Source organism: Heptranchias perlo, chromosome 9 (genome assembly GCF_035084215.1).
Source record: "Heptranchias perlo isolate sHepPer1 chromosome 9, sHepPer1.hap1, whole genome shotgun sequence".
Lineage (NCBI taxonomy): Eukaryota > Metazoa > Chordata > Chondrichthyes > Hexanchiformes > Hexanchidae > Heptranchias > Heptranchias perlo.
In genome coordinates this window covers 68,349,281-68,367,710 of record NC_090333.1, presented here as the reverse complement: position 1 = coordinate 68,367,710, position 18,430 = coordinate 68,349,281, and the positions used below count along the sequence as shown (strand labels likewise).

Sequence of the window (18,430 nt, the reverse complement as noted above, 5' to 3'; positions counted from 1 at the left end):
GAAACAGGAAATCCTTGGACAGAAAAAGCAAACAAATCCCTTCACCCCTCACTGATTACAACCCCTCCCCAATGAGCAAAAATGTCACATCCCCCACCCCGAGCAGAAATCTCATCACCTAGCTCCATACCCAACATTCACTAAAAATCAGGGAGACACCCCAAGTGATCTGAAATCAGCCCACTCATACACATGAAGTCAACCACCCCCACAACCCCGACCGTGCAGAAATCCCCATCAACGCCCCCAACTGAGCAGAAAAATAGCAATCAACCTCCTTCCACCGAACAAACACGCTAACCCCCCCCCCCCCCATTCACCAGTTAGGCTACAGCCACAAAACCCCAGAAGTCTACCCCCTACCTCGTCACTGAACAGAAATGCTGCCAACAACCTCCACCCCACCAGAACAGAAATCAAACTACGAACCCCCCATCTGACGGAAGTTTGGCTAAAATCTCCCTCTCCCCTCTGATGATAAAGTTGGCCTGGACCACTGCCCTGCCCATCCCCGAGGAAACAAGGTTCTGCCACCCCCAGTAAGGGCAACATGGTCTTCCATACATTCCCCACTGGGGAACAAAAAAACTATTTTATCCATCAAGAGAAAAAGTCTCCACCCCTCCCAAATAACACAAACTCAGCTCCACCTGCTGAGAAACAATTCATGCCTTTTCCAGGCCCGCAGCCACAAGTAACTCAGGACTATTCTCCACCCTGAACTGCAAACCTACTGCAGGCAACATTCTCCTCTTCCAAAAAAAAATGCTTCCCCCCAACCCCCAGAAATGGGATTGGGCCCTAGGCCAGTGCAGCTCCCCCACTGAGAAAAGTTGGCCCTGGCCCAATGCTAACCCTTCCCCATTCATTGTTGCCCCTCTCCTTCATCCCCTGAACCCCCATCTCTTCTCCTCCCCTCCTTTCCCCACTGTGAAGAGACCCTCCCCAGCAGCACATATTCTTTCGTTGTATTACTCCCTCGCCTCCATCCCCTCTTCTTGCCCAGTCTCTCCTCTTCATCCATTACCCTCTCCCTCTGCCGGTATTCAGTTAACCCACCGTTTTTGTTAAAAAAAAACTTGCTTGACTTCAATACTGGAATTGATCTCAAGTCCCTGTGTGCAATGACACAAGTGATTGATTACACTACAGTCATCACAATAACAGCTCTAAGGGCCCACTTTGAGGTTGAGGAAACCCAACCATCGCAACTGAATCTGCTTTATCACACTGTTGGGTAGGTGGAGAACTACACCAGAAGAAATACTGCAGAAAGATCTTCTGCTACACTTTTCTGGCTAAACAGCAGCATTACCAAAGAACAAGTTTCACTGTAAAGTTGCAGTTTTGTTTTTTTTTAAACATACACATAATAAAGCATTTAAAATATTGGAATTAACTAAAACCAGAGCTCCCTGGATGACAAAAGAGGTGGAGAGTAAGATGAAGCAGAAAAAAGGGGTGTATGACAGATGTCAGGTTGATAATACAAGTGAGAACCAAGCTGAATATAGAAAGTTCAGAGGGGAGGCGAAAGAGGAAATAAGAGGGGCAAAGAGAGAATATGAAAATAGACTGGCAGCTAACTAAAGGGAATCCAAAAGTCCTATAGGTATGTAATCAGTAAACTGGTAATAAGGAGGGGTGGAGCCGATCAGGGTCCAAAAAGATCTACGCATGGAGGCAGAGAGCAAGGCTGAGGTACTAAATGAGTACTTGGCATCTGCCTTTACCAAGGAAGAAGATGCTGTCAAAGTCACAATAAGTGAAAAGGTAGTTAAGATATTTGGAAGGGCTAAAAATTGATAGAGGAAGTACTAGAAAGGTAGCTGTACCTAAAATAGATAAGTCACCCGGTCCAGATGGGATGCATCCTAGGTTGCTGAGAGAAGGGTGGAAATTGCAGAGGTACTAGTCTCCTTAGATATGGGGGTGGTGCCAGAGGACTGGAGAAGTATAAATGTTACACACCTTTTTCAAAAAAAAGGGTGTAAGGATAAACCCAGCAACTATAGGCCAGTCAGTTTAATCTCGGTAGTGGGGAAACTTTTAGAAACGATAATCCAGGACAGTCACTTTTACAAGTATGGATTAATTAAAGAAAGCCAGCACAGATTTGTTAAAGGTAAATCATGTTTAACCATCTTGACTGAATTTTTTGATGAAGTAACAGAGAGGGTTGGTGAGGGCAATGCAGTTGATGTGGTGTATGTGGACTTACAAAAGGCGTTTGATGAAGTGCCGCTTAATAGGCTTATCATCAAAGTTGAAGCCCATGGAATAAAGGGGGCAGTGGCAGAATGGATACGAAATTGGCTAAGAGACAGGAAACAGAGAGTAGTGGCGAATGGCTGTTTCTCGGACTGGAGGGAGGGATACAGTGGTGCGCCCCAGGGGTCAGTACTAGGACCATTGCTTTTTTTGATATAGATTGATGACTTGGATGTGGGTGTACAGGGCACAATTTCACAATTTGTATATGACACAAAACTTGGAAGGGTAGTGAACAGTGATGAGGATAGTGATAGACTTCAAGAGGACATAGACAGGCTAGTGGAATAGGCGGACACATGGCAGATGAAATTCAACCCAGAAAAATGTGAAGTGATACATTTCGGTAGGAAGAATGAGGAGAGGCAATATAAATTAATGGGTACAATTCTAAAAGGGGTGCAGGAACAGAGAGATCTGCGGGTATATGTGCACAAATCATTGAAGGTGGCAGGGCAGGTTGAGAAAGCGGTTAAAAAAGCAAACGGAATCCTGGGTTTTATAAATAGAGGCATAGAGTAAAAAAGCAAGGAGGTTATGATTAACTTTTATAAAACACTGGTTCAGCCACAACTGGAGTATTGTGTCCAGTTCTGGGCACCACACTTTAGGAAAGATATGAAGCCATAGAGAGGGTGCAGAAGAGATTTACTAGAATGATTCCAGGGATGAGGGGCTTCAGTTACATGCATAGACTGGAGAAGCTGGAGTTGCTCTTCATACAGCAGAGATGGTTGAGAGGAGATTTGATAGAGGTGTTCAAAATCATGAAGGGTCTGGACAGAGTAGAGAGAAACTGTTCCCAATGGCGGAGGGGTCAAGAACCAGAGGACATAGATTTTAGATGATTGGCAAAAGAACCAAAAGGGACACGAGAAAAATCTTTTTTACACAGCGAGTGGTTGTGATCTGGACTGCACTGCCTGAGGTGGTGATGGAGGCAGATTCAATCGTGACTCTCAAAAGGGAATTGGATAAGTACTTGAAGGGAAAAAAAATTGCAAGGCTACGGGGATAGGACGGGGAAGTGGGACCAGCTGGATTGCTCTTGCAGAGAGCCAGCACAGACACGACGGACTGAATGGTCTCCTTCCGTGCTGTAACCATTTTATGATTCTATAAATGAATAAAACAAATTCTGGCACTCAGATTATTTCCTGAGCAAAAATCTACATAGTTCATAGTTCAATGTTTGAAAGGGTGCAAAGACCATTACAGGCTATTGTACACACCGTTGACTCAGCTCTTCTAGATACCGGCTACTCAGGGACATGTTCATTTCTAACGCCTTGATGCGGTTGTTGAGTCGCATGAATACAGATTCCTTTTGGTTAGATCCATGCACTTGATTCCCATTAGTGTATCCCAGGTCAGTAACATTGTGCAGTTCTGCATAGAAATCAGTAACTGTTCTATTTAGCCCATTCGAGGATGCAACAGACAGGGTGATATCTTCTACAGCTTGATCTTCATCTTTTGTCTCTGTTGTCGATGAGACAGGCATATCTGCATCTGAAGGCAACAAAGGTACTTCTGTTTCTACCAAGGTCCCTTTTCCTCCAGCAGTTTCATTCTGAATCTCAGTAGCTGGATACTCATCTGTACCATCCGCTATTTGTATGGGCTCTGTAGGTGTTACTGATACTTGAACAGTATCTTGGTTTTCATTTACATCCCCATTCACTACAATACCCAGGTTTGTGTCATTAGCAGCTTCAGTTTCTAATATTAGCGAAGTTTCCTCTGAACCTTCAACTGTTTCCTTTTGTGTGGTCTCCAGTATAGTTTCCATACCTCGATCCAGAATGGGCACAGTAAGCTCTGGTTGGAGGTGGATCTGGTCAGCCAGTTTGTCAGTGACAACAGCATCAGAACTTTGAAGAATGGCAGTACATTTCACATCAGACTTTGTTTCAGAAGTGCTGATTTCAGGAGAATGAGAAGCAGGTGGAGGATGACTGGGCTCCAACTCAATAGAGTCAGTCTGATTAATTAAATTCTCAGATAAGTTAGTACTGGGCTGACTTTCACTGGTAATTTCAGACACCGTTTCAGCCAATAGACTATCCATTTCATGCTCTATCGTCTCTTCAGTTTCATTTACCAAAACCGTTTCCTCTTGCCCAGTTAGAAGCTGGTGAATGTCGGGAACTGGTTCAACTTTTTGGTTACCAATGCGTGTTTTGCTGCGCTGGCGTTGGAGGGCCACAATAACAGAGCACCATTTATAAACGTACTCAGAGAAACTAGAAATACAGGAAATAGTAGGCAGTTCACTGCAATACATCTGCGTTTCAGTTTCATACCAACTGACTCCATGAAGATGATCGTCATCTTCATCATCTTCAGGTTTTAGAAGGGTGACAGTAGACTGCCGATTCACTAATTCCTCATCTTCATCGTGTACCAGCTGTACAATTAGGTTTTCCTTATGAGTTTGTGTGTCAGAAGATTCTTGCTCTGGCTCACCATCTTCCTCAGTTACTGGCTTATCAACAACCAAGTCTGACCTAAACATAGCAGACAGAGTGTCAATCAAGTTGCGTATAATTTATTAACTATTACAAAGAACAGAACAGAATTTTTTTTGGCACCTAGTAACTATCAAGGATCATCAGTTAATATGCAGTCCATATGCAGAGTAAAGCTCCCTCTACATGGCATCAACAATTTGTCTTAACCCCTAAACTCAGCATGATATCCCACACTGCATCAATGTAATATTTATATTTATCACACCACCCATCCTTGGGGCCTCACCAAGTATCAAGTAAGATAGTCAATTTATGCATTTAATGTGCAATCCTTGCAGCCAGCACAGCTGTATTTTTGGTCTCATCGGTCTGAACAGGTGAAAGAACACTCCAACCCACCATGCTGCCCAATCTTCTAATAAAAAGCCTACTGTAAAAAAAAAGGGAGTTTTGCTTACTTAAATCATATCAAGGAAGAATATTTGCTGTCAGATTAACAGCGCTGGGGCAGAACAAATAATTGACATCTTTTCTGAAAGTAATGAGAAATCTGTACTATTCATTTAATACAGTAAATTCAGGTTTCATCACATATTCAAGATCAGTCTGACTTCACATCCTTAGCAACAGCTTGAAAATATGTTCTGCACACTTTATGTACAAAATTAACAGGTTAATAATCCTGATCTAACCAAGTTCATAGCAATGTCTCAATACATAGACATTGCTATCAAGTCCTAAATTCATTCTTCGCATTCCTTCTCTTTTGACAATTCAGACCCAGTCCATATGACAAGATTGCACTGTACGTGTCAAGTTTGATCCAAGTCATTTTGAAAAAGTTCATGCAATACACACAACAGTTCAAATCTTTCTTCAAGCAATCTTGGATTTTATTTCTCTCCAGTTCACAACCACCTCTTCCCATAGTTGGAAATTGTACATGTAAACTTTTCAAAATTGCTCTTTTCATATGCTCTCAAAATCCCCATGTTATTGTTACTAGTCTGCATTACAAACTGTAGTTTAAATAAAAACTTCATTTTCAAAGTGGTTACTAACTTCTCTATCATGGAGGTTTTGATGGTTAGGACACTCCCTTCAAGATATCAAATCAAGTATTAGTGCAGTATTGAAGTTGATATTTGTTCCATTTACATCCATTTTAAATCTTAAAAACTATTGCTTCAAACCCCTTGCTTACCTACTCCATCACCTCCAATCTCAGTCGAATCATACTACAACTGCATGCAGTGTTAACTAAATGCTCTAAGCAATAAAGAACAAACCCCTCGTGAATCAAATTTAACCATGTACTAATTTGAAACAATTACTTTACGGTCTTCACAATGCTCATAACTACTCACTCTGGCATTAAAGAGGTAGGGGTGGGGTCAAGCACAGGAACAGGAACGTCCAATTTTGCAGATTCATTCTTAGAACTAATACTTCCATTGACTGAAAAAGATAAGCATTCCAATTTTAAAAAGGGAGAAAATTATGTTGCAGTGCAATAATGTTAGCAATTCATTCATCTTCAGAAAGTTTGATGGAATCTGTCCTGAGGAACAATGAGAAAAATTGATCAGTTTGGCTCAGTGGCAGCCCACTTGAGTGAAGAGATTGTGGGTTCAAATCCCATTCTAGAACTTGAACACATAATCCAGGCTGACATTTCAGTGCAGTGCTGAAGGAGAACCGCATTTTCAGAGGGGCAATCTTTCAGGGGAGCTATTGAACCAGAGCCCTGTCTGCTCATCCAGATGGACATAAAAGATCAAAGCTACTATTTGAAGAGGAAAACAGAGTTCTTGGTGTCTTGGCCAAGATTCATCTTTCAACCAACAGATTAGTGGTTTATCTCCATTATTGTTTGTGGGACTTTACTGCACCCAAACGGGCTGCTACATCAGCCCACAAATCAACAGTGACTATACTTCAAAAAGTAATTCATTGAGTGTGAATCACTTTGGGACAAAACGAAAACTGGAAAGGCATTATATCAAGGCAAGTTCTTCCTTTCAATAAATTCCTAATAGCAGATAGGGGACGTATTTCACCATCTGAATTAAACCCCAGCGAGCGTCCATTTGCCATTTGGGGATTACTTTTGAAAATATTTTACAGTTAGCAGATGGAAGAAACTCAAAATGTGAAAACAGGCATGAAGTCTAATGTCACTTGATAAACCCAACATCTGATTTGCAATAAGTTTTTTTTTAAATCTGATTTTTATGTTTGAGATGTTGACAGTTTTGGATCACTACTTCACATTTTTAAAAAGTCGATCAGAAACTATGAAGGAACAACTACAAATTAGCACAGGTACAATTGGAGTCTACAAAGTTCCTTTGGTCAAGTTCCCAAGCAATCTATTCTTTAATAGAAGTTGACCTGTAAAGGAAACCGCCCCATCAATCTACTCTCAATCAGCAAAGTGATGGATGGTGTCATCAACAGTGCTATCAAGCGGCATTTACCAATAACCTGCTCACCGATGCTCAGTTTGGGTTCTGCCAGGACCACTCGGCTCCAGACCTTATTACAGCCTTGGTCCAAACATGGACAAAAGAGCTGAATTCCAGGGGTGAGGTGAGAGTGACTGCCCTTGACATCAAGGCAGCATTTGACCGAGTGTGGCACCAAGGAGCCCTAGTAAAATTGAAGTCAATGGGAATCAGGGGGAAAACTCTCCAGTGGCTGGAGTCATACCTAGCACAAAGGAAGATAGTAGTGGTTGTTGGAGGCCAATCATCTCAGCCCCAGGACATTGCTGCAAGAGTTCCTCAGGGCAGTGTCCTAGGACCAACCATCTTCAGCTGCTTCATCAATGACCTTCCCTCCATCATAAGGTCAGAAATGGGGATGTTCACTGATGATTGCACAGTGTTCAGTTCCATTCGTAACCCCTCAGATAATGAAGCAGTCCATGCCAGCATGCAGCAAGACCTGGATAACATCCAGGATTGGGCTGACAAGTGGCAAGTAACATTCGCGCCAGACAAGTGCCAGGCAATGACCATCTCCAACAAGGGAGAATCTAACCACCTCCCCCATGACATTCAACGGCATTACCATCGCCAAATCACCCACCATCAACATCCTGGGGGTCACCACTGACCAGAAACTTAACTGGACCAGCCACATATATACTGTGGCTACAACAGCAAGTCAGAGGCTGGGTATTCTGCAACGAGTGACTCACCTCCTGACTCCCCAAAGCCTTTCCATCATCTACAAGGCACAAGTCAGGAGTGTGATGGAATACTCTCCACTTGCCTGGATGAGTGCAGCTCCAACAACACTTAAGAAGCTCGACACCATCCAGGAAAAAGCAGCTCGCTTGATTGGCACCCCATCCACCACCCTAAACATTCACTCCCTTCACCATCGACGCACTGTGGCTGCAGTGTGTACCATCTACAGGATGCATTGCAGCAACTCGCCAAGGCTTCTTCGACAGCACTTCCCAAACCAGCGACCTCTACCACCTAGAAGGACAAGGGCAGCAGGCACATGGGAACACCACCACCTGCACGTTCCCCTCCAAGTCACACACCATCCCGACTTGGAAATATATCGCTGTTCCTTCATCGTCGCTGGGTCAAAATCCTGGAACTCCCTTCCTAACAGCACTGTGGGAGAACCTTCACCACCACCTTCTCTAGGGCAATTAGGGATGGGCAATAAATGCTGGCCTTGCCAGCGACGCCCACATTCCATGAACGAATTAAAAAAACAAGACTTTTCACACTTCAAAATAGTGACTGATACATTGGTTTTGACCTCCACCATAGTACTTTATGAATTTCCAATTTGAAAAATCCTGATATGTTTTTAAATTAAAAGAAACAAAGCTCTTGAAAATGCATGCAATTGAAAAAGCGTTTAAATCCACACCCACGAAAAAAAATTCAGGTTACCTTCTGTTAGAGACATCTCCTCTGCTCCCTTCTTGGCCCCAAGCATATTGGCAGCTATGTTCACCATATTTAGAATAGCATCTGTAAGGAAACCATAGTATTTGAAAGAAGGCCTGTTAGAGAAAGTTTCACCAGGTGGGTTGCAAAACAGTCGCTTGAGTCTGAGATCAGATATAGTAGAATGAAAAATAACTTTTATATGGAATGTATAATTGGTGACCAAAGGGCATAAAAGAATGCAGTTTATTTCAAATGGGTCTTTTGTAACCTTTATAACTTGAAAATATATGTTTGATAGATTAGTCATAAAGACATACCATTCAACATCAAAATAATATAGAATCATAGAAAGGTTACAGCACGAAAGAGGCCATTCGGCCCATCGAGTCCGCACCAGCTCTATGCAAAAGCAATCCAGCTAGTCCCACTCCCCCGCCCTATCCCCTTGGCCCTGCAAATTTTTTCCTTTCAAGTACTTATCCAGTTCCCTTTTGAAGGCCATGATTGAATCTGCCTTCACCACCCCCTCGGGCAGTGCATTCCAGATCCTAACCACTCGTTGTGTAAAAAAGTTTTTCCTCTTGTCACCTTTGGTTCTTTTGCCAATTACCTTAAATTTATGACCTCTGGTTCTTGACCCTTCATAATTTTGAATACCTCTATCAAAGCTCCTCGCAACCGTCTCTGTTCCAAGTAGAACAACCCCAACTTCTCCAGTCTATCCACATAACTAAAGTCCCTCATCCCTGGAATCATTCTAGTAAATCTCTTCTGCACCCCCTCTAAGGTCTTCACATTTTTCCTGAAGTGCGTGCCCAGAACAGGACACAATATTCCAGCTGTGGCCGAATCAGTGTTTTATAAAGGTTCATCATGACTTCCTTGCTTTTGTACTCTTTGCCTCTATTTATAAAGCCCAGATTCCCATACGCTTTTTTAACTGCTTTCTCAATCTGCCCTGCCACCTTCAATGATTTGTGCACATATACCCCCAGATGTCTCTGTTCCTGTACCCCTTTTCGAATTGCACCCTCCAGTTTATATTACCTCTCCTCGTTCTTCCTACCTACTGAAATCACTTCTCATTTTTCTGCGTGGCAGATGAAATTTAACATGTCAACCCACGTCACCAGCCTGTCATAGAAACATAGAAAATAGGAGCAAGAGTAGGCCATTTGGCCCTTCGGGCCTGCTCCGCCATTCAAAATGATCATGGCTGATCGTCGAACTCAGTACCCTCTTCCCGCTTTTCCCCACATCCCTCGACCCCTTTAGCATTAAGAAATATACCTATCTCCTTCTTGAATACATCTAATGACTTGGTCTCCACTGCATTCTGTGGTAGAGAATTCCACAGGTTCACCACCCTCAGTGAAGAAATTTCTCCTCATCTGTTCTAAACAGCATACCCCGTATCCGGAGACTGACTCCTGGTTCTGGACTCCCCAGCCATCGGGAACATCCTCCCTGCATCTAGTCCGTCTAGTCCTGTTAGAATTTTATGTTTCAATGAGATCACCTCTCATTCTTCTGAACTCTAGTGAATATAGGCCTCGTCGACCCAATCTCTCCTCATACATCAGTCCTGCCATCCCAGGAATCAGTCTGGTAAACCTCTATTGCACTCCCTCCACGGCAAGGACATCCTTCCTCAGATAAGGAGACCAAAACTGCACACAATACTCCAGATGTGGTCTTACCAAGGCCCTGTATAACTGCAGTAAGACATCTCTGCTCCTGTACTCAAATCCTCTTGCAACAAAGGCCAACACACCATTCACCTTCCTAACTGCTTGCTGCACCTGAATGCTCGCTTTCAGCAACTGGTGTACAAGGACACCCATGTCTCGTTGCACCTCCCCTATTTCCCTGTCTAGATCCTCTTGAAGTCTATCACTATCCACTATCCTTCCAAGTTTTGTGTCATCTGCAAATTTTGAAATGGTGCCCTGTACACCCAAGTCCTAGTCATTAACATATATCAAGAAAAGCAGTGGTCCCAGCACCGACCTCTGGGGAACACCACTGTACACCGCCCTCCAGTCCGAAAAACAACCGTTCACCACTACTCTGTTTCCTGTCACTTAGCCAATTCTGTATCCAGGTTGATACTGATCCCTTTATTCTGTGGGCCACAATCTTGATGATAAGCCTGAATATCTGAGACACACACAGTTATAAAGATTTTAAGATTGATTTTGTATTCTCAGTTCACTTGCCTTACAACATCTTTAAAAGCATACATGTAAGCAACCTTGAAATTCATTCTAACAGGAAGTATTTCACAACCCATTAAAGCAAACAGGGTAATTTCAATGCGTCGCAAAGAAGCATTGAACTAGTAGTTTTAAAGCATCTAACAAATCAAATAAATGGACAGCTGAAAAATGATAAGAAGCCATATCAACCAGTTCAGGCACAAATCATCAAACAGAACTCCCTCAAAATCAAAGGCCATTAATCTCTAGAATAAACTTACCATGGTGTCTTTCTTCTCCAAAAGCAGCTGTGAATATATATGTTCATAACTAGTGTACTCTCATTGCTAATAGGACATTCACACCTTAACAACTGTGACTTAACTACTCAATTGAAAAATTCATTATCTAAAAACAATAGAAGTAGCATACATTATATTTAACAAAATTCAAGTAAATTGCTGTAAAACCCCAATTAAGTATCTTGTAGCATCCAACAATCTGGCAGCTTTAAACGAGAAACAATGACATTTCATCTATATTTTCATTTTAGTGCAAGGTCTTGCCATAAGGTGTGTTCAAAGAGTGAGGAAATCATTTAAATCAAAATGCCTGCGATCGGGAGCAAATGTATAAGTGACACAGCATTAACTGATGCAATTTTAAGGTGTAGCTTCTGCACAGGTACCTTTGTGCTTTAATACAATTCTTCTTTGGGGCTGTGTTTGTGTTTTTTTTTTACATGCTTACTGTTCCCCAATAGTAATGAGGGCATTTTTGACATCAGTGTACAGCAAAATGTTGAGGCCAAGTAAGCAACGACAAGCTGAATCTGAAAACAGATAGCTACCTTTAAAAATAAATTGCGTGCCAAAAGTAAGACCAAGCTCTTGGGCTTGATTAAAACCTACCAATGTTGATGCTATAAGGAGGGTTCCACCACCGCCCCCCTAAAAATTCCTATTTTCACAGAAGCCATGGAAATTGTGAAATGTGCACCAACCTACTGAATGCACAAGCTCAATTCACAATAAAAGCATTTATTTATCTCGGGAATGAGCCACACAATGACCATTTTCATACTCAATGTTACATATGCCTTGATCACCATCCCACAGGGCACTAGCACATAGTGCAGTACATCAACTGATTAGCTCCGTCAGGTCTCATCATTGTCATCATCAGTGCTGCTGTCACTAGTCATTAGTTTTCATGACTGCTCAAATAAAAAGCTGATTATATTTTAGCTGCAGACCATGTAGCATAGCAAAAACCAAGAGGATGTTGCATTCTGACAACAGAAAGCTATTCTGTACAGGCTGCAGCTAACCTACTGCTTTCAAGAAAGTGGGAACTGAAACATTTGTAGTTCACATTACAAACAAGTTGAACAGTGATGCCAGCAATGCTGTTAAGCAGCAGAAAACAATGAACTCTTTGAGAAACTGACAAACAATGAAGCTACAAACAACAATTTTTTCTGAGCTGGTGAGACTAGTTATTATAAATTTTTGTTCAGAAAAAAAAAAGTTGCCTCATCCCATTTTCTTACAAATTTGCTCCCCATCTCTCCTAAAGATGTTGAATATTTGTTGGGCTCTAATTCTACAGGCATGAGTCATGGCTGGTACTTTGCCCAAGTGGCCATTATTCATGTAGAAGCTTGCAACAGTGAGTGCCAACGGGCTACGTGATCACAGGGAGCATCACAAAAGAGCCAGATACTGTCCTCATCGAAAGTGGTGGTTGGATAAGGGTAGTGATCATGGTTGATTTACCACCTCTAAATCAGGGGTGCTCTGGCCAATTGAAATACCCTTACCACTGTCCCAGCTGACATCACCTAACTCAGTAAGACCATGGTTCAAAAATGGGATTTTTCTGGTCTGTAGAGTTCAGCCACTCACTGGATAAACTCAGTCATAAAAATTACTGCCATCAGTAGAGTGTAGGTGTGGTATTATTTGTATTTTTAATCCACGATGTACATGATGTATGATTTATCTGATTCAGATAGTAAATACTCTTGTGGATTATGGGCCCATAAACATATTCAGGTATTGTGCAGTTTGTCTCATATTAAAGAAACCAATGTCTGATGAAATTGCCCTTAGGAAGTTTAGTAGAAATTTGAAGTGATATGTACAATCAAAAACAAGTACAGACCAATTTTTACTTGAATTTAAAAAAATGAAAGTTTTTTATAAAAAAAAACACAACTCCAGCTTCTCTTATTTAAAATACAAGACAATACAATGATGCCAAGTATACCTTTGATGCAGCTTTGACTGATGCTGTGCTAATACATCCATTATGCACAAAAGCTCTGGCTTCATAAGGTAGTTAAAATTAAAAACTAAGCCCACTAAGTTTGTCTACACAAAGTATTAATCATTGATAAATACACACTCAGACTTGCCTTCTCCTTTCAGTGTTCAAATACAAATTCTTTAAACACGTTTGCAGTTATAAATTTTAAAAACTAAAAGAACAGGAATTATCTGTCAAATTCAGTTAAAATACAAAAAACGGCATTGTTTTATGGAGGCAATACTTCAGCTCCTGCAAATATGTCAACTGGATATTTGACTAGCTCCAAACATTCACTTTCAAAAGGAATCCAGAGTATGACAACTAGCAGGGTATTTACAAAGTCATCTGATAACTGGCAGAGTGTTTAATGTGACAAGTCAATATATATGAATAGCTCCACAAAATAAATCTCTGCTTCTGGAAGGGCAATAGGCTTAATAAGTGTTATAGATTCTGTATTTCAAAACAATGGCTGCTGTGTTTTAATGTTGCTAATTTGGTAGCTGGTCCCAGACCAAGGAACAGTATTCTGCTTTGACAACTGTCTACTCAAGGGTGATCTCAAAAATTTCTCTGACCCCCAAAAGCATACCATTTTTAGGTGCTCAAGATCCAATATTGCTTTGGGCTTGTGTGAGAACTTGGACATTTCCCAATTGCATCCATTATACAAAGCTGATCACACGATACATTTGAACCAATTGGCAAGCCCAGTTGGATGGAATGGATTAACCAGATGAAGTTCACCTTTTTCTCCCTCCTCACTTCATAAAAATGTAATTTTTTTCCACATTCACCTGGAAAATCACAAAGTTCTGGAATGGGAAATGGGTAACATGAACTGTTGCACTGGCCATATAACACTATAACCTTAGAAACTATATTCACCAGCAATAATCTATATGGGGATACACAGGTTCCAATCGTATAACTCAGCAAACATACAATAAGCTGGAAGACTGAGCAAAATGATGAACAAGGAAGTGAGGGGACAGAAAAAGGAAGGAACTTTTAATTTCAGAAGTCGGGGGGGTGAGGGGGGGGGCGGAGAGAGGAGGGAGGGAAGAAAAGGGGCGATTGTCAAGACTTTAATTGAAGGCTACAGATTTGCAGTCACAATTTTTGAAATTCACCCTTTACTGTGTGATGGGTCAAAAGGGGAAATTAAAAAATTTATTTAAAAAACTCACTTGTGGCTGAACCCAGTAGATTTTTTGACGATTTTTCTTCTCGAGTACCATAATCCAGTGGGTAATCTGTTTGATAACAACGACAATACAAACATTTTCACAACAGCTACATGCAAACATTAGATAGCATTGTGTGCATAAGCTACTAATGGAAGAAAGCAGCTGTCAAATTGCTTCACGATTTTTGATTAAGATCTCCACACATTAGAAATAACGCAGTACACATATAAAGCCATTCTGCGCTTTTAGAAACAAATGCTTATGGCAGTTTTGCTTTTCGTAAGGCCAGACTCAATTCTGAATCTCTGGAAAACAGCGCAACCGCACACTGCCAAAAACCAAGCACAAACAGAAAAGAAGAGAAAAGAAAACTGCAGTTTTTTTGAATCAAAATCAAACTGCACTGTTCAAATAAGCTCATTTCCCTACCCTATGAAAATCACTAACGGGTCATTCCGATCAGTAAGTAGTGACTTTCAAAGCACATTACTGAATCCACTGCTTTCTACAAAGTGGGATTAGCCTCTCAAAATAATGGGCACTACATAGGTGGGTGTTGTGGTCAAAACAGCCAAAGGCTACACTGTCAGATTTGTTTTTGGTGCCACTATTAATTTAATATTGTCATTAAGTTCTAAGAACATAAGAAATAGGAGCAGGAATAGACCATTCAGCCCCTTGAGCCTGCTCCGTCATTCAATAAAATCATGGCTGATCTTCGACCTCAACTCCACTTTCCTGCCCTATCGCCATATCCCTTGATTCCCCTAGAGTCCAAAAATCTATCCATCTCAGCCTTGAATATACTCCACAGCCCTTTGGGGTAGAGAATTCCAAAGATTCACAACCTCAAGTGAAGAAATTCCTCCTCATCTCAGTCTTAAAAGGCCAACCACGTATCCTGAGACTATGCCCCCTAGTTCTAGACTCTCCAGCCAAGGGAAACAACCTCTCAGCAGCTACCATGTCAAGCCCCCTCAGAATCTTATGATTTTTTTAAATTAATTTTTTAAACAAGTTTTAAAAAAATTAATATATCCCTACCTATTGGAATTCAATGTAGACAAATGTGAAGTCATCCACTTTGGATCAAAAAAGCATAGAACAGGGCACTTTCTAAAAGTTAAAAACAGTGGATGTCCAAAGGGACCTAGGGGTTCAGGTACATAGATCACTGAAGTGTCATGAACAGGTGCAGAAACTAATCAACAAGGCTAATGGAATGCTGGCCTTTATATCGAGAGGACTAGAGTACAAGGGAGCAGAAGTTATGCTGCAGCTATACAAAATCCTGGTTAGACCGCACCTGGGAGTACTGTGAGCAGTTCTGGGCACCGCACCTTCGGAAGAACATATTGGCCTCGGAGGCAGTGCAGCGTAGGTTTACTGGAATGATACCCGGACTTCAAGGGTTAAGTTACGAGGAGAGATTACACAAATTGGGGCTGTATTCTCTGGAGTTTTGAAGGTTAGGGGGTGATCTGATCAAAGTTTATAAGATATTAAGGGGAACAGATAGGGTGGAGAGAGAGAAATTATTTCCGCTGGTTGGGGATTTGAGAGAGTAGGGGGCACAGTCTAAAAATTAGAGCCAGACCTTTCAGGAGCTAGATTAGAAAATATTTCTACAAAGGGTTGTAGAAGTTTGGAACTCTCTTCCGCAAACGGCAATTGATACTAGCTCAATTGCTAAATTTAAATCTGAGATAGATAGCTTTTTGGCTACCAAAGGTATTAAGGGATATGGGCCAAAGGCGGGTATATGGAGTTAGATCACAGCTCAGCCATGATCTTATCAAATGGCGGAGCAGGCACGAGGGGCTGAATGGCCTACTCCTGTTCCTATGTTCCTATTGTAGATAAATGGGTATTGAAGGTAATGGGTTGTCCCCATATCTTTTGTCAGCACTAAAACCTCAATATGATAGGCTAGATCCAACTACAAAACATAAATGTGCAGGTCTTTATGCTAGCATTCCTCTAATTTGAGCTTTAACCCAACTTCCTACTTTTTGGATTGTGTGTGTGGAAGACTTTGTTTGAAGGGGAAAGGAGCACCATTTGCATAGTAATTTCAGCTGCCCAAAGAACAACCTTCATACAATATCAGCTATTTCTTATTGAAGTACTTTGGGCCCACTGTTTAAATTCATAATTGGTATTTAGCTCAGCATCTAAAAGAGAATCGATTATTGGCATTGCAATAGTAACTAAGAACTCAAGCAGGAAATTGTTATGCACACATGTACTGTATTTTACTTTTGAAAGACTCCTTTGCAGAGCTAGAACCTTTATTCAAGTTATACATTCTCACTCACCACATAGTGGTCATTCTTTGAAAGCCCTTCTCCAATACCAAATTTTCCACCAGCACCCTACTTGAATCTTTATCTAAATTTAAGGAAGCTTGAAAATGGACTTTGACTGAGTAAGACAGCGATTAGGCAAGCGAGCCTCACCACAAAAATAATTGTTTACAAAATGGTGGTGGGGAGTGGAAGAGAAGAAGTAATTAAATTTCTAGGAATATTTTTGTTTTGCCTTCACTCACCATAATAAAAAGTATATGATTTGTGTGGTATTTTATGGGACAACATAAAACAATGCATTCTTACAGAAAGTCAACAGTCCAGAAAAACATCCTGTGGTTTTTTTTTAAGGCTTTGCATCGCTAAAACTTGATATACAGGCGCTACTTTGCAAGAATAAGGTACAATATATTAACTTATAAATCACATTGCAATTGAGCTGGGAAAGCAAATCTAAAGACTCTCTTGCTTTCAATAGCCATTGGCACTGTACAATCATCAGCTTAAAACTGTATATAAAACCAATGAGTGCTGCAATTCTGGAACACAATACTTTCCTTCAACATACATTTCTTTCCTTCTCTATTACAAATGGTTGGTTAATCATTTCATTCTGTTCAGTGACAACAGAAAAATAAAAATAAAAATAAAGGTCACTTTAGCGACCAAGACTTTGCCATTTAATGTAGATGGGACTTCCTAACCTGCATGAATTCTTAGGGCAGGACTTGTAGAATTAAATTCAGTGCCATGTTATTTCAGTTATTGCTAGCTTGCGTCTTAACTAAATTGAGGTCATCCTTGGCTCATTGGTAGCACTCTCGCCTCAGTCACTCCAGAGACTTGGGAGAGTCTCGGCTGACACTTCAGTGCAGCACTCCCTCAGTACTGTATTGTTGGTGTTGTAGAAGCATAGAAAATTTATGGCACAGAAGGAGGCCATTCGGCCCATCATGTCTGCGCCGGCCGAAAATGAGCCACCCAGCCTAATCCTAGTTTCCAGCATGTAGGTTACGGCGCTTCAGGTGTACATCCAGGTACTTTTTAAAATGAGTTGAGGGTTTCTGCCTCTACCACCCTTTCAGGCAGTGAGTTCCAGACCCCCACAACCCTCTGGGCGAAAACATTTTTCCTCACTTCCCCTCTAATCCTTCTATCAATCACTTTAAATCTATGCCCCCTGGTTATTGACCTCTCTGCTAAGGAAAATTGGTCCTTCCTATCCACTCTATCTAGACCCCTCATAATTTTATACACCTCAATTAATCACCCCTCAGCCTCCTCTGCTCCAAGGAAAACAACCCCAGCCTATCCAATCTTTCCTCATAGCTAAAATTCTCCAGTCCTGGTAACATCCTCAAATATCCTCTGAACACTCTCTACACCTTTCCTGTAACATGGTGATCAGAACTGTACTCAGTACTCAAGCCGTGGCCTAACTAGTGTTTTATACTTTTCCAGCATAACCTCCCTGCTCTTACATTATGCCCAGCTAATAAAGGAAAGTATTCCATATGCCTTCTTAACCATCTTATCTACGTGTCCTGCTACCTTCAAGGATCTGTGGACATGCACTCCAAGGTCCCTCACTTCCTCTGCACCTCAGTATCCTCCCATTTATTGTGTATTCCCTAGCCTTGTTTGCCCTTCCCAAATGCATTACCTCAAATTTCTCTGGATTGAATTCCATTTGTCACTTTTCTGCCTACCTGACCAGTCCATTAATATCTTCGTGCAGTCTACAGCCTTCCT

The 18,430-nt window shown here is 41.4% G+C and overlaps 1 protein-coding gene across 4 annotated transcripts in view; it reads right to left on the bottom strand.

The window, feature by feature from the left end:
- Nucleotides 1–18,430, bottom strand: part of suco (SUN domain containing ossification factor) — a 95,817-nt gene that overhangs the window by 17,057 nt on the left and 60,330 nt on the right. For all 4 annotated transcript variants that reach the window (XM_067990713.1, XM_067990714.1, XM_067990715.1 and 1 more), the window contains 4 exons: nucleotides 14,370–14,435; nucleotides 8,669–8,749; nucleotides 6,113–6,203; nucleotides 3,504–4,781 (listed from right to left, as the gene is read on the bottom strand). In XM_067990713.1, coding sequence (XP_067846814.1) covers nucleotides 3,504–4,781; nucleotides 6,113–6,203; nucleotides 8,669–8,749; nucleotides 14,370–14,435 — 1,516 coding nt within the window. The remainder of the gene's footprint in view (nucleotides 1–3,503; nucleotides 4,782–6,112; nucleotides 6,204–8,668; nucleotides 8,750–14,369; nucleotides 14,436–18,430) is intronic.